At 33.7% G+C, this 14,217-nt stretch overlaps 1 protein-coding gene across 3 annotated transcripts; it reads left to right on the top strand.

Annotated features, from left to right (window-relative positions):
- The first annotated feature begins 2,845 nt into the window (after window positions 1-2,845).
- On the top strand, window positions 2,846-10,822 carry LOC107434106 (copper-transporting ATPase RAN1). 3 transcript variants are annotated; one of them, XM_048474156.2, is made up of 10 exons: window positions 3,297-3,415; window positions 4,379-4,458; window positions 5,120-5,734; window positions 6,257-6,686; window positions 6,927-7,252; window positions 8,237-8,313; window positions 8,398-8,740; window positions 9,191-9,391; window positions 9,504-9,761; window positions 10,186-10,822. In XM_048474156.2, exons 3-10 carry the CDS (start codon window positions 5,240-5,242, stop codon window positions 10,660-10,662), a joined length of 2,607 nt encoding a protein of 868 aa, XP_048330113.1. In that variant the 5' UTR covers window positions 3,297-3,415; window positions 4,379-4,458; window positions 5,120-5,239; the 3' UTR covers window positions 10,663-10,822. The 3 variants fall into 3 exon arrangements, with proteins under 3 accessions (XP_048330105.2, XP_015901007.3, XP_048330113.1); XM_048474148.2 differs by lacking the exon at window positions 4,379-4,458 and having other exon boundaries at window positions 2,846-3,415; XM_016045521.4 differs by lacking the exon at window positions 4,379-4,458 and having other exon boundaries at window positions 2,847-3,415; window positions 8,255-8,313.
- The last annotated feature ends 3,395 nt before the right edge of the window (window positions 10,823-14,217 follow it).

Raw genomic sequence — 14,217 nt, 5'->3', positions numbered from 1 at the left:
CATTTTTCTCTAATGATCTTGAATGTCATTTTCTTTGATAAAACTATATGTATATACATATATATATATATATATAGTTTATCTATGATACAGATTTCCATATATTTTTATCATCTGGGGCTTAAATATTGACGACGGTTTTTCAAAAAATCATCATCAATATTATCATATAGAGATAATAATTGATGATGGTTTTTTTGAAAATCATCCAATATTAAAACCTGCATCATAACATAGTACAGAACGTCTACACCATAGAATTTTATATATATATATATATAATTTTATTCTAAATACTTGAATAAATAAGGAATGTATACTTAAACTATTTCAATTATAAAACAATTTGGATTTTCTATCCCAAAGTATTTAGATTGCCCAAATAGAATAGATTAAGATCATACTTAGATTATTTTTATCCCTAAATATTATTTATTTTATTTTTTTCCTACTAGAACTCTAATTAAGAGTTTGTAAAAAGGCCCTAAATTTAGGGGTGTAAATAAGCTAAGTCAATCAAAATATTAGTATTCTCAAGCTCAACTCATGATTTTAAAAGTGCTCAAGTTTAGCTTGAGCTCACAAAACTTTGAAATAATTTGCTCAAGCTTGGCTTGATTGGTTCATTAAAGCTTGAGTTTAACTCGATTAAAATATAATAACTAAGAAAATTAGAATATTTGATATCTTAAAATACAAATTTTAACATTAATAATTAATAAATTTTATTTTTCAATTCATTTAATAAAATAAAAATAAAAATAATGTTCAGAAAAGTTAAAGGGGAACGAGTATCATTTGACTGCTGTTTTATTTTGAAATTGATGGGGTGGCATTAATTAGGAATCTTAATGGTATAATGGCTAAGTTTTAATGGGGACGTTATTGATGATCGAATGGGTGTTTCTTGGATAAGTTGTGAAATATTATGTCAGCCTAAAACTTTGGAGGAATTTAATTGGGCATTATTAGCTAAACATTGCTGGCGTATAATACAATTTCTAGATAGCTTTGCAAGTAGAGTTTGAAAGGCTCGTTAATTTCCTCATTGTTCTTTTCGGGATGCTGGTGAAGATAGGACACTTTCTCATTTATGGAGAAGTCTATGCTCGGGAAGAGAGGTTTTGGAATATGGTGCTGTTTATAGGGGTTGGGAATGGACAGAGTATTGGAATCTATGAAGATAATTTGTAGGTTAATTATAGTTTTAATTCTCTTTTGAGTTTTATCTAATCGGCTTTTGGATGAGAATGTTAAGGTGCCAGATTTGATTACGGCCTCTGGCGGATGGAACTTAGATTTAGTTATTTCTATGTTCTTTCACTTGAATGCTTCAACGATTTTGCAACTTCCAATAGGTGGGATTGGAAAACCTGAAAGATTTGCTTGGAACTACCATGCTTCTGGTTCATACACTATCAAATTTGGATATTTGATTGCTCATCAACTTGGTGGTGGTTGTAATATTGGTTCAACAACTTGTCCTGGAGTTGTAATATTGGTTGTAATATTGGTGGTGGTTGTAATATTGATAGTAATACGTGGTGGAGGTCTAAAAATTTTACAAAATTAAAAAGAAAAGAAAAAAGACGAATAAAAATAAGAAAATAAAAAAATAAAAAGAAAAGTTTCCTGGAGTTGTGTAAAAGTCTCGTATCCACATTTTCTTGTCTCCCAAATTCAACCTTTATCTTTTCACAGAGAAAACTCAAATCCATATGATAAATCTTCTTCAATTGTAGCTTCGTGTAGAAGATCAAGAACAATGGTCCGCACCAACTGCAACAGTGGCTTTCGCGAAGGAGATCGAGAACTTCTGCAAACAATGGTCTGCGCCGATTGTTATAGTGCCTTCATGGAGGAGATTTTGAAGGATGAGATTACCTATGCCCGATTGCGTTCAGATCGGGGCTCACTGGAGTGGTACCGTTCAGATCTAAGTATTTCGAATGAACAGCAGTGACTATCCTTTCAAATTGAGATGGATATGGAAGAGAGATCATCATGGAAGAGAGGGAGAGTTGTTGGGGATTTGGATTTTGCTGAGGGTAGTTTCAGGGAAAAAAAAAAAAAAAAATTAGAAACACATACAGATGTTTTCTTGTTAAAATAAAAGTGAAAATTTTTGGTGTTTTAGAATAAAATAAAATTGTCTTAATTTAAGTGATGATATGAAAAAAGAAACAAAAATAAAATGTATAATATTTTAAAATAAATAAAAAAAAGTGACAAATGGAAAAAACAGACATATGCCCTAAGTTATCGTTGGGTGAGAATTTGCATTTTTCTCTCTTATACTAAAGGAGAGGTTCATATGTAAGTCATGAGTTAGCCCATCATATGCTATAGGTTTGGTTTATTATGAATCTTGGATGGAGGCGGGACTCTCTTGGCAATCTGATCTTATTTAAGGTGATTTGTATACTGTTGGTTTGATTTAATAAAATTAAAAAAAAAATCTCAAATTTACATTAAAAAAAATAGAATATCAAATTGAATGCATATATATTTTTGATAAATCTCATTTTGTTTTTGTCATTATTGAAATAATATTCCAATTGATATTCAATAAATACAGGCACTTATTCACAGAAGAATGAAAGCTTATCCTATCAGTGGACCATTTCTCAAGTCTTACAAAACGTTTTTTTACCCAAATAAAAAAAAAAAAAAAGTCTTACAAAACGTTTTTTTTTTTTCGGGTAATAAAGTCTTACAAAACGTTGACAGTCTGTCTTCCTTCCCGGCGTGCAGTACAAGGCCACCAAATCCCAAAATGGCAAGTACAACATGATTCATTAGTCATTAAATAACAATCCCAAGGGTAAAACAGGAAACAAGAAAAAAAAAAAAAAAAAAAAGGGTGCCCCACGATCCTCCATCCATGCCTTGCTTTCTCTCACCAGCAGCAGCAACTTTAGTTAAAAAATTGCTGTCTCACCATCTCCCTCGGAAAAGTCTCATCTCTCTCTTTCTCTCTCTATAATTATTGCTCTGTTTCTCTCTCCCCCTCTTTTTCTCTCTCAAATCAGTTGCTCTCTTTCTGTCGTCGTTTTTTTCTTTTCGTATAAATAGGCTCCGTTTTTCCTCTGCTCGGTACCTCCAAATGGCGCCGAGTCTCAAGGACCTCCAGCTCAGCCAGGTCGTGGCCGCCGGCCGCAAGTCACAGGCAATTGTCGCCGGCGGTGATGACTCCGGGGACCTGGAGGACGTGAGGCTCCTCGATGCTTATGAGGCTTCGGAGGGGGTCGAACAGGGGATGAAGAGGATTCAGGTCGGAGTCACTGGCATGACCTGCGCTGCTTGCTCCAATTCGGTGGAAGCAGCTCTCAAGAGCGTCAATGGGGTTATAACGGCCTCCGTGGCCTTGCTTCAGAACAAGGCCGATGTACTCTTCGATCCTAGATTGGTCAAGGTTGGTAACAGTTGGGGCGGTTTTGCTTGTGAATTTTTCAAAATTGAGTTTATCGCTCTAGATTATGGGTGTTTTTGTTTTTTAAGGTTTGTATATTAGGGTATGCTGAATCGAGTCTTCGGTTATTATTCTTTTGAAGAGAAAATGAGGTTTTAGAGTTGTTTTAGGTGTATTTGAACTGTCGTTTTAGACTTTGTTGCTTTGTACCACTACATTTAATTGGGTTTTTCTTGTTTTTTGGCTGCTTTGAATTGAACCATGGGGGCTTCTAATTCTTAAGAAATTTGAGCTTGAGTTTGATTTTGTTTCTTTAAGCTGTGGTTTTACTCATGAATGCATAGTATTTACTATGATTCGCTTATAATATGATAATTCTGTTTCGATTTTTTTTTTTTTTTAAATGGGTCTTTGGTTTTAGTCCTATGTGGATTAAAGTATGATTAGGCGTTAATTATAGGCAATTGGGATATGTATATTCTTTTTTGGTTTTTCAAGTGTTGGGTTCTTTTTCTAGTATTTTTATAATCACGTCTTTAGTTTTCTTTGCATCTTTTCTTTTAAACAAATTTCTTTGCATCTTTTCTTTTAAAAAAACAATCATGAAAGGAATTAGACTAAAGTGACAGATAAGTCCTCCATATACCCTTTCATCTGAAGCTTTAAAGCAACAGTTGCTGTTATTTCATAGTGGATATCTCTTTTCTAAAATCTCCCTTTTCATGGATTTTCCAATCTTTTACATAAATTTTCCATTTAATGTAGTGTACATTTTTAAATTACTGCACAAACGTCTTCGATTTCCACTATGATTAAAAAATCAAGATTTTTATGCAATAGTCTGAGTGGCCTAAAATCTGTCTCAAATGCTACCTTATTTCGTCTGAGTGACCTAAAATCTGTCTCAAATGCTACCTTATTTCCGACTTGAAATGATGACTCAGATCTATCATATATCCAACTCAGGTGGCAGATGGACACAGTAGGACGAATAGGATGTTGGTAAATACAATAAGACGAGGAAAAACCAGATATGGAAAGAACGTGTAAGAACATGTTGACAAGTACTAAAAGCACCGCAACTATAGATAGATATCTTAAACGATTGTAGATGATTCTCAGTTGAAGATTTTCATATCAAAGTCACATCTGCATGGTCTCAACATATGTGTGATGGTTTGAGTGACCATCCATTTATCAAGTTTACCTAAACTTAAGATCATTGCTAGAGCCAACATTTTTCTTTAATATGAAAGTTTATGTTTCCAATGTTACATCTGGCTGTGAGATGTCTAATACAATAAACATTTTCTTTCCTCTTGCGTATTTCTCACTTTGTTTTCTATTACACTGCTGAAATACAATGAATTGCCAGTTATTTGTTGGTTGCACTGTCTCATGTAGCGTGTTGGTCTTGCCTTTTGTTTGGTTATAATGTTAATCTTAAAATGTACTTTTTTCATTGGAGTTCTTTATGCTCCCGTTCCATCAACTATCAGAAAAAATTGAATACATTTAATAATGTAAGTTGCGATAGTTTTAGGATATATATTTTTTATGTGATGTTGGCTGTTACTCTTCTGTGTGCAGTTTTTTTGTTTGGTTTGTGCTTCTGCAGTCCATTTTGTTGACCTGAGTTTATCAACCTGATATCGACTAATTGGTACTTATGGATACTGAGTTTGATATATTAACTGCTTAATTCAGGATGAAGACATCAAGAATGCAATTGAAGATGCAGGGTTTGAAGCAGAGATTCTATCTGAACCTAATGCAACCGGAACAAAGCCTCATGGAACCCTGTTAGGCCAGTTCTCAATAGGAGGTATGACATGTGCAGCCTGTGTGAACTCTGTTGAAGGCATTTTGGGAAATCTGCCTGGTGTCAAAAAGGCCGTTGTTGCATTGGCTACTTCATTAGGGGAAGTTGAGTATGATCCTATTATGATAAGTAAAGATGATATAGTGAATGCAATTGAAGATGCTGGTTTTGAAGCATCATTTGTACAGAGCAGTGAGCAGGATAAAATTTTGTTGGGGGTCACTGGCATAAGCAGTGAGATAGATGTACAGATTTTAGAAAGCATACTAAGCAACTTGAAAGGGGCAAGACAATTTTATATTGACAGGAACTCAAGAGAACTTGAAATCCTGTTTGACCCCGAAGTAGTCAATTCTAGATCCTTAGTTTATGAGATTGAAGGGGGGAGCGGTGGGAAGTTTAAATTACATGTGGCAAGCCCTTATACAAGAATGACTTCTAAAGATGCTGAAGAAGCATCAAATATGTTTCGGCTATTCCTCTCCAGTCTGTTTCTCAGCGTGAGTATATTTTTATATGTTTATGGTTTTGTTATTGTCCACATACCTTTACTCTTGGCTTCAAAATTTTTTCTTGATAATAGCCTGATACATAGTCAAAACATTCAAACAAAGTGATGTGTATAATCATTAATTTTTTGTTTTTATTTTAATTGATATGAGAGCCTAAAGGTTTATTGAATATACACATGCAATATAAGTGCATATATATGTTTATATGTAATAAGTACATATATTTGGAATTTTATGCAAAAGTCTATAATAAAAGAACAGGTATATATCCTTAATTTCTGGTTTCTATCAACTAGCTAAAAGGACATCCTTTATAATTATATTATGATTCCATCTTGTGAATTTAAAAAAGCAAAGAAAAAACAAATGGCATTTCCTGATATATAAATTTATATGCTCACAGCTTATTGAAAATCTAGTTACCCACCAATAATTTACACCTAATTAGTTACTAAAATTTATTGTCCTAACTTTTGAAATTAGTTACTGAAAATTTTGAATTGGCCTCAGATTCCTGTCTTTCTCATTCGAGTAGTTTGTCCTCACATACCATTCGTGTATTCCTTGCTTCTCTGGCAATGCGGACCCTTCCAAATGGGTGATTGGTTGAAGTGGGCATTGGTTACTCTTGTTCAATTTGGTGTTGGGAAGCGCTTCTACATTGCAGCTGGCAGAGCCCTACGAAATGGTTCAACTAACATGGATGTTTTGGTTGCATTGGGAACTTCAGCATCTTACTTCTACTCTGTTTGTGCTCTTCTATATGGTGCTTTCACTGGGTTTTGGTCTCCTACATACTTTGAAACAAGTGCAATGCTGATAACATTTGTACTTTTGGGGAAGTATTTGGAATGTTTGGCAAAAGGGAAAACATCAGATGCCATCAAGAAATTGGTAGAACTCGCACCAGCAACAGCAATGCTGATTATCAAGGGGAAAGGTATGTGGTTTTGTTTTATGTAGTTTTCATCTGTACTTGATTTTGTACTTTAACCACCTAGTGTTGAAAGTTAAATGTTTTATTGAAATTAGCAAAATTATTAATTTTTGTTACAAATTTTTTCATTTATTTTTTTAATTAATGGTCCAAATTATTTTTAGAAATGGAATTCAAATATTCTGATTAAGTGCCTAATATATATATATATATATGTTAAATCGGAGATGTATTAATTACTAGATGGGAGATGTATTGGAGAAAGGGAAATTGATGCATTGCTAATTCAGCCTGGTGATACACTGAAAGTTCTTCCTGGTGCCAAAGTTCCTGCTGATGGTACTGTTGTGTGGGGGTCGAGTTATGTCAATGAGAGTATGGTGACTGGCGAATCTATACCTGTCCTGAAGGAAGTTGGTTCATCGGTTATTGGGGGCACAATAAATTTACATGGTGCTCTTCACATACAAGCTACTAGAGTTGGTTCCGATGCGGTGTTGAGTCAGATAATAAGTTTGGTTGAGACAGCCCAAATGTCCAAAGCTCCCATTCAGAAGTTTGCTGATTTTGTAAGTATTATTATTAAGAATATAAATATATAGTTGATCCACTTCCTTGCTCAAGCTTTTTGGGAATCATAGTAATTCAACATGGTAGAAGAGTTAGAGATTTATATGCTTCTGTTTTAAATCTTCAGAACTCCCTATTAATCAATTCAAAATAAACGTGTAACACCCAGTTTGTCCCCAAAAATTGGGCAGGCCCACCTTTTTTTTTTTTTTTGGTTTTTTTTCTTGTTTTTGGTTTTTTTTTGGGGGGGGGGGGGGTGTTTGTGTGTGTTAAGAATATAGAATATATTCAAATAGCTTGAGCTTTTTGGGAATACTGATAATTCAACAATAATGAATGAATTTTAAGTTCCATGTGAGTTGTATTTTCACTAAATTTCATAATACATATTGATATACTTTGAAATTTATTTTGGAAATATCTTTTTGTCTGCTGCTGGAAATCTATTGCGTTTAACATTTATTGTACCAGCTATGAATTTATTGGCTCAACAGTGTGAACTTATAATTGCAAAATATGCTTTCACTACTTCAGCAATATATATTCATTCCTTAAGGTTCATAATGCATGTCACTATACTATCTCATCTCCTTAATATAAACTAATATTCAAGTTAAATTTATTGGGAAAGTGCTATTAGGACCCAGTTTAGGATTTCATCATGTGCAGACCTTGAGAAATGTTTCATTGCATCAAATGTTAGCGGACAGAACTTTGTTGTAGGTAGGATCTCTTATGCTTCCTTGTCCATTAGTCTTGCTTACATCTTAGTAGTTGATGTTATCATTGCCATGCTTCTCACCAGCCCCTCTCATGAACAATCTTCAAATGATCAGTTATATCTTTCCTCTTAAGAGGCATATCATGCAAATTATTCCATGATTGGATTTCTTATTGTTATGTTATTTTGACTTAGATTCCATTCTCTTTTATTGTATTGCCCTGTCTCTGCTGGTGGATTAATTCTTGTGACATATCTTAAGCATATTTGTGACTTGCAGATTGCCAGCATCTTTGTACCTACAGTTGTTTCCATGGCATTGTTGACATTGTTGGGTTGGTATGTTCAAAATGATTTATTTATGGATTTTGGCTAGTATTAAATGCCTTATTTCAATTTTTTGTCATTGAAAACTGTTTGTAGGTATGCCGCTGGAGCACTTGGAGCCTACCCAGCAGACTGGCTCCCTGTAAATGGAAATCATTTTGTTTTTGCCCTTATGTTCTCTATCTCAGTAGTTGTCATTGCATGTCCCTGTGCTCTCGGATTGGCAACTCCAACTGCTGTTATGGTTGCAACGGGGGTTGGGGCTAATAACGGTGTGCTGATAAAAGGAGGAGATGCTTTGGAAAGGGCTCAAAAAGTTAAGTACGTAATATTTGATAAAACGGGCACCCTTACACAGGGAAAAGCCACTGTTACATCAGCGAAAGTTTTCACAGGATTAGATCGCGGAGAATTCCTTAAGTTGGTAGCTTCTGCAGAGGTGGATACCTTATTTAATTATTAATTCAATTGTTTTTCTCCCAGTTTGATTCTGTTAATAAATAATTTCAGTATTTCATTATATATATATATATATACTTTTTTTTTCCGTCTTTGTTGTACTTGCACCACCTTTATATGCTTATGTGCACTCATTGTTTATTTTGAAAATCCTAAACATTTTTTATTTTTTGTTAATGTGAGTAGATTGAATAAATTTTCAGTTTGCAAGTTGGGCAAGCTGGGTCAGTTTGGAGGTCAACCCTCGTCAAGATTCTGTGACAAAATTGTTATCTTGTTAATAGAATAACATAAAAAATGCAGGGAGGGAGAGGTGGCCTGGTGGGGAAGGGGTAGGGGTAGTGGTTCTTGGGAATGATAGATGGATATCCAACTATCAGTACTTTATGTCTTGTTTTGATTCTTTTTTGTTCCATTTATTCTGATTCAGGTTAGCAGTGAACATCCACTGGCGAAAGCTATAGTGGAATATGCACGCCATTTTCATTTCTTTGATGATTCTTCTGCAACCAAAGATGGTGAAAAGCATAGCAAAAACTCCACAATCCCAGAATGGCTCTTTGATGTCTCAGAATTCACTTCCCTTCCTGGAAGAGGTGTCCAGTGCTTTATAGATGGAAAACGGATTTCGGTGAGCTTGTTTAAACACTTGGGTTGCAATAACCTTTATCTTTCTTACATCTTGTTGGATGGAAGTTATATTTGTTGGGTATTGCTTATTGGGGGCATTGTATGTTGAACAGGTTGGTAATCGGAAGCTAATGATTGAATGTGGAATTGACATTCCTACCCATGTTGAGAATTATGTGGTAGAGCTGGAAGAAAGTGCAAAAACTGGCATACTTGTTGCATTTAATGGTAAATTAATTGGTGTTTTGGGGGTTGCAGACCCACTCAAGAGGGAAGCAGCTGTAGTGGTCGAGGGCCTTGGGAAAATGGGTGTGAGACCAGTCATGGTCACAGGGGATAATTGGAGGACAGCGCGGGCTGTTGCTAAAGAGGTCTGTATATATTTCTCTGTTAGTAAATTACACCAAATATTAGGAACTATAGCAGCAAAAGTTGAAACATTTAAATTTGAGTAAGTTTATTTATTATTTATTTATTTATATCCACTCTTGTCAAGTATGACCATCTGTTGAAGTTCTCGTCTTGATAAATGTTATTGATTCAAGCACTTAAAAATTTTCATCTGAAAGTCAAATTTCTAAATCAGTAATTAACATCAAGCCATTGAGTTCTTTAGTCTATATGATCTTGTACTGATAGGCTTCGTATGAACCTGCAAGTATTTGGATGTTGTATGTTTGCTTGAATTTCGTAACTTGCTATGTATTTGCTTAATTTTCTTCTCTCCTTTTTTTTTTTTTTTTTTTTTCCTGGTTTTAAGAGCTAATATCTTGGAGAGTTTGTGTTTCTTGGCAGGTTGGCATTCAAGATGTACAGGCAGAGGTAATGCCAGCAGGAAAAGCTGATGTAGTTCGATCATTTCAGAGAGATGGAAGTGTAGTTGCAATGGTTGGTGATGGTATTAATGACTCTCCGGCTCTAGCTGCGGCAGATGTTGGTATGGCTATCGGGGCAGGGACGGATATTGCTATAGAAGCAGCTGACTATGTGTTGATGAGGAACAACTTAGAAGATGTAATCACAGCCATTGATCTCTCAAGGAAGACATTTTCTCGTATCAGATTGAATTATGTATTTGCCATGGCCTACAATGTGATTGCAATCCCAGTTGCTGCAGGGCTTTTCTATCCTTCCCTAGGGATCAAGTTACCACCATGGGCTGCTGGGGCTTGCATGGCCTTATCTTCTGTTAGTGTTGTATGCTCTTCTTTACTACTTAGGAGATACAAAAAACCCAGACTTACCACTATACTGGAAATTACTGTAGAGTAGGTTGATGATAAGTGAAGGGAATTGGTGTGAGTGCAATGTGGCATCTCAATTTTGTGTTTTCTTTTGCCTTTTCCTTAAATTTCATGAGGTGTAATTTATCGCCCATGTCGCAAGTTGTAAATGCCACTTGTACAATAATTAATATAAATATATTTTTCCATTTTTTTGGTTGGTCAATTTTTTTTTCCTATGTGCTTCTGTTCATTTCCAATTCATTCTTAAAATCAAGTTTGTTTCTATTTGCAGTCTTATACCTAAAATATTCGTATTTCCTATTCATTATATGTTCTTGTATGTTTGTTTTTATTTTAATTTTAAATGAGGTGCAGTTTTATCACCATGATGTCGCAAGTTGTAAATCCCGCCTGTACAATAATTAATATACCGGGGAGAATGCCATTTTATAATTAGTATCATTTCATGATTCATAGTCTCTATTTATAGGTCTAGATATTATAAGTTACAAAAAATAATGACTAAAATATTTTGATATACAATAATACAAAACCAATAACTTTCCATTTTAATTTTAAATCATATATTCTTCGAATGGAATGCGTATAAACTTTTATATTCTTATTTTAATTCCATTTCTAGTGGATAGATTTTGTTTTTCTTTACCAATAATTAGAATAAACATGCAAGTCCATAATTGTTGAGCTTTGTTGGTGTGGAAGCTTGTGTTAGTTCTTCTAGTTACCTCAAGGTTCCTTGAGTTTGTGGCTTTGATTTTCATATTGTTTTCTAAAGTGTTGCTTGGATCTTGCGTGGTACATTGGTGAGTTTTTAGTCTTTTGATCTTGTTGCATGTGAAATCTAGCAACGTTTTAGAAGTAAAAACTTTGGATTCTTGTTTGAGTTTGTAGACTATGTGAGAATGGAAGCTCAAGCGTGATCTTCGCTTTGTTTTTCTTTTGATTTTCTCGTGGATTGGAAGCTCAAGCGTGATCTTCGCTTTGTTTTTCTTTTGATTTTCTCGTGGATTTAAAGTTTAATGTGGTATGTAAGTGTTGTTGGAATGTTGATCACTTCTTGCATGTAGTGATCCATGTAGTGATCCATGAGTTTTCAAAACAAAGTTTGGACTATCTTTAGTATTTTCAAAACCGAGAGTTTTCCAAAGTCTTGTTCTTCAATTTTGTTTGTTTTCTTGGAGATCCTATAGTAGGAGTTGTTTATGTTTAAGGTAAGTTTTTAACTTTGATCTTGTGTTGCGTGTACTAAAATCTTGGGTTATCAAGATGAAATGTGTTTTTATCTCCAACTATCTTCAAACCCGAAAGCCAAGTGTACTTTTGCTCAAGGATTTTCTTGTGTTTCCATTTCGAATCTAAGCCTAAATTCTTACTATATTTGGGTAATTGTGTCTAGTGTTTTAATTTTACTTTGCATGTGGGGTTTTTGTGAAGTTCAAAAGATGGATTTTTCTAGCATTTTATTGTCCACTCAAAACTGGGTTTGATAACCCTTGTTCTTGATAATTTTCTTTCTTGTATAAAGTTCATACATATATGCTTGAGGTAGGTGATTGTTGTACTAGTACGGTTTAAAGTACGAGCTTTAAAAGTTAATCTGATATTTTTTTTTATTCTTTTAAACCAAAGCACCAAAGAAGTTTTCTTAAGAATTTTCTTGTAAATTTCATGTAAAAGGTGGATGATTTTATTTATGGAGTTTAAGGTGAGTAAGGTTGGAGATTTAATGGTTATGTTCGCATATGTGTGAGATGGACATTGAAATGTTGGAATTTGTATGTTGGAGTTGGAAATTGTTGTTAATTTGAAAGCTTTAAATTGTTAAATTGCTATGGCTGCTTAAATTTCTTCTTGGCCGTGGTTTGGATGCTTGAATAATGAATTCTTGGCTTTATATTTGATAATAAATTTGGATTGTTGATTTGGTTGGTTAATTTAAATCTAAAAGTTCTTAATGTGGACTTTGGATGTTGGAACTTTTGATTTGTGGAAATGAAGCTTTTGAGACCTAAAAATTGAGGCTTGGCTGAGAGGTTTGATCATTTTTTTTAAAAGTAAATGGTTTTGCATGCTTTAATTAGGAAATAATTTGGTTTTAGTCTTGGTTTTTGTTTTAACCTTGTTACAAAGGAATTGAATTTTTGAGGTTAAGTTTAATATTTAAAATTCATTGGAAGACTTTGGTTAGTCAAAAGATGTCTAAGCTAATAAGGTTGAGTTTTAATTTATCTTTTATTTTGGAAGACTTTGGGAACTAAATTACTTTAATTTTGAGGTAAAGAATTGAATTTATCTTTATTAATGACAATGGGACTCATGTTTTATTTGAAACTTGAAAATCTATTTTGGACCCAAATGTTTAAGGTTGAGTTCAATAAAGTTTGTTTATATTTGTATTTTTGGACTTAAATATGTTTCTTGAGATATAAGTGGATTATTTACTCTTGTGATGGATGGTTAGATTTTATGAATTCTTATAGGTTTGACTTATACTGGTTAATGGTTGGTAATGTGGTTGGTTTGCTTTTGGTGATTATTTTTTGATACTGGTTGTAAGATTCCGAACCTATTAGTTTGGAAATTTTGGAAGGAAAAGAAATTGTTGTAGAATGGTGTACTGTTTAAGGTTGAGTCTAAGTAACTTATAGCATAAGTAATGATTTGTATGGTTTATTTATTTGTCTTACGATAGAAGTAATGATTTGTATGTTCTTTTCTTTGTCTTACAAGTCCATGTGTGTATGGATTGAGGAATCTTGGACTGGGAACTACTAAAAAGTTGATTTTAAACAAACAAAGGAGCATGGGCATGGAATTGAATGGGAAGTCCTTGTTGGATTTATGCTCTTGGAGCAATATAATGCATGAGCCTTGTTGAACGATAGCCGCACAATTCCTAAACTAACTCATTAAGTGATAGAATTCAATCTATTAATTATTAAAATACATGAAGGAACCCATTAGTTGAGTCGAGGGAGTTTATTAAACTTTTGGAGGCTAGGGTTAGCAGTATATAAATTTAATGTCTTCTAGTCTCTAGTCACATATGGTTTTATGTAAAATTTTTCAAAGAATTAGAATCTGAGAGAAAAATAAAAACATCTTGAAAGAAAAATAGAAACAGTGAGGTTTCAGTGTATTTTTCATATGAATTTTCTTATTTCTTTTGTGACCAGATGCGCCCACATGCCAATCTACCATGTAGAGAATAGTTTGGAAGGTCTTGTGCATTTGAGAAGAGTTTTTTATTTTTTACTTTTTTTGGGACTACTTGGAGGTTAGTAATGGGTGATTAAAAACATATATCACATGCTTTATTTAACTATGCAATACTAGCTTATGCTTTTTGATTCAAACAATTAATATCAAAGTACCGAGTGAATCTATATGTGATAGATTGAATCCATAATTTTATTTTCATATATATACGTGTGTGATGTTTATTACATATATGGCACTAAGATTATAATATTCATGTTATTTTATAATTTTGGTGTATTATGAATGGGTGATTGGTTTTTGGCATTAATACATGCTAGATCTTTACTAGTATATATATTTTTTGGAATGTAACAAGGAG

The sequence above is a fragment of the Ziziphus jujuba genome, chromosome 1 (assembly GCF_031755915.1).
Source record: "Ziziphus jujuba cultivar Dongzao chromosome 1, ASM3175591v1".
Lineage (NCBI taxonomy): Eukaryota > Viridiplantae > Streptophyta > Magnoliopsida > Rosales > Rhamnaceae > Ziziphus > Ziziphus jujuba.
The sequence above is the reverse complement of the archived record's forward strand: the minus strand, read 5'-3'. Positions and strand labels throughout refer to the sequence as shown.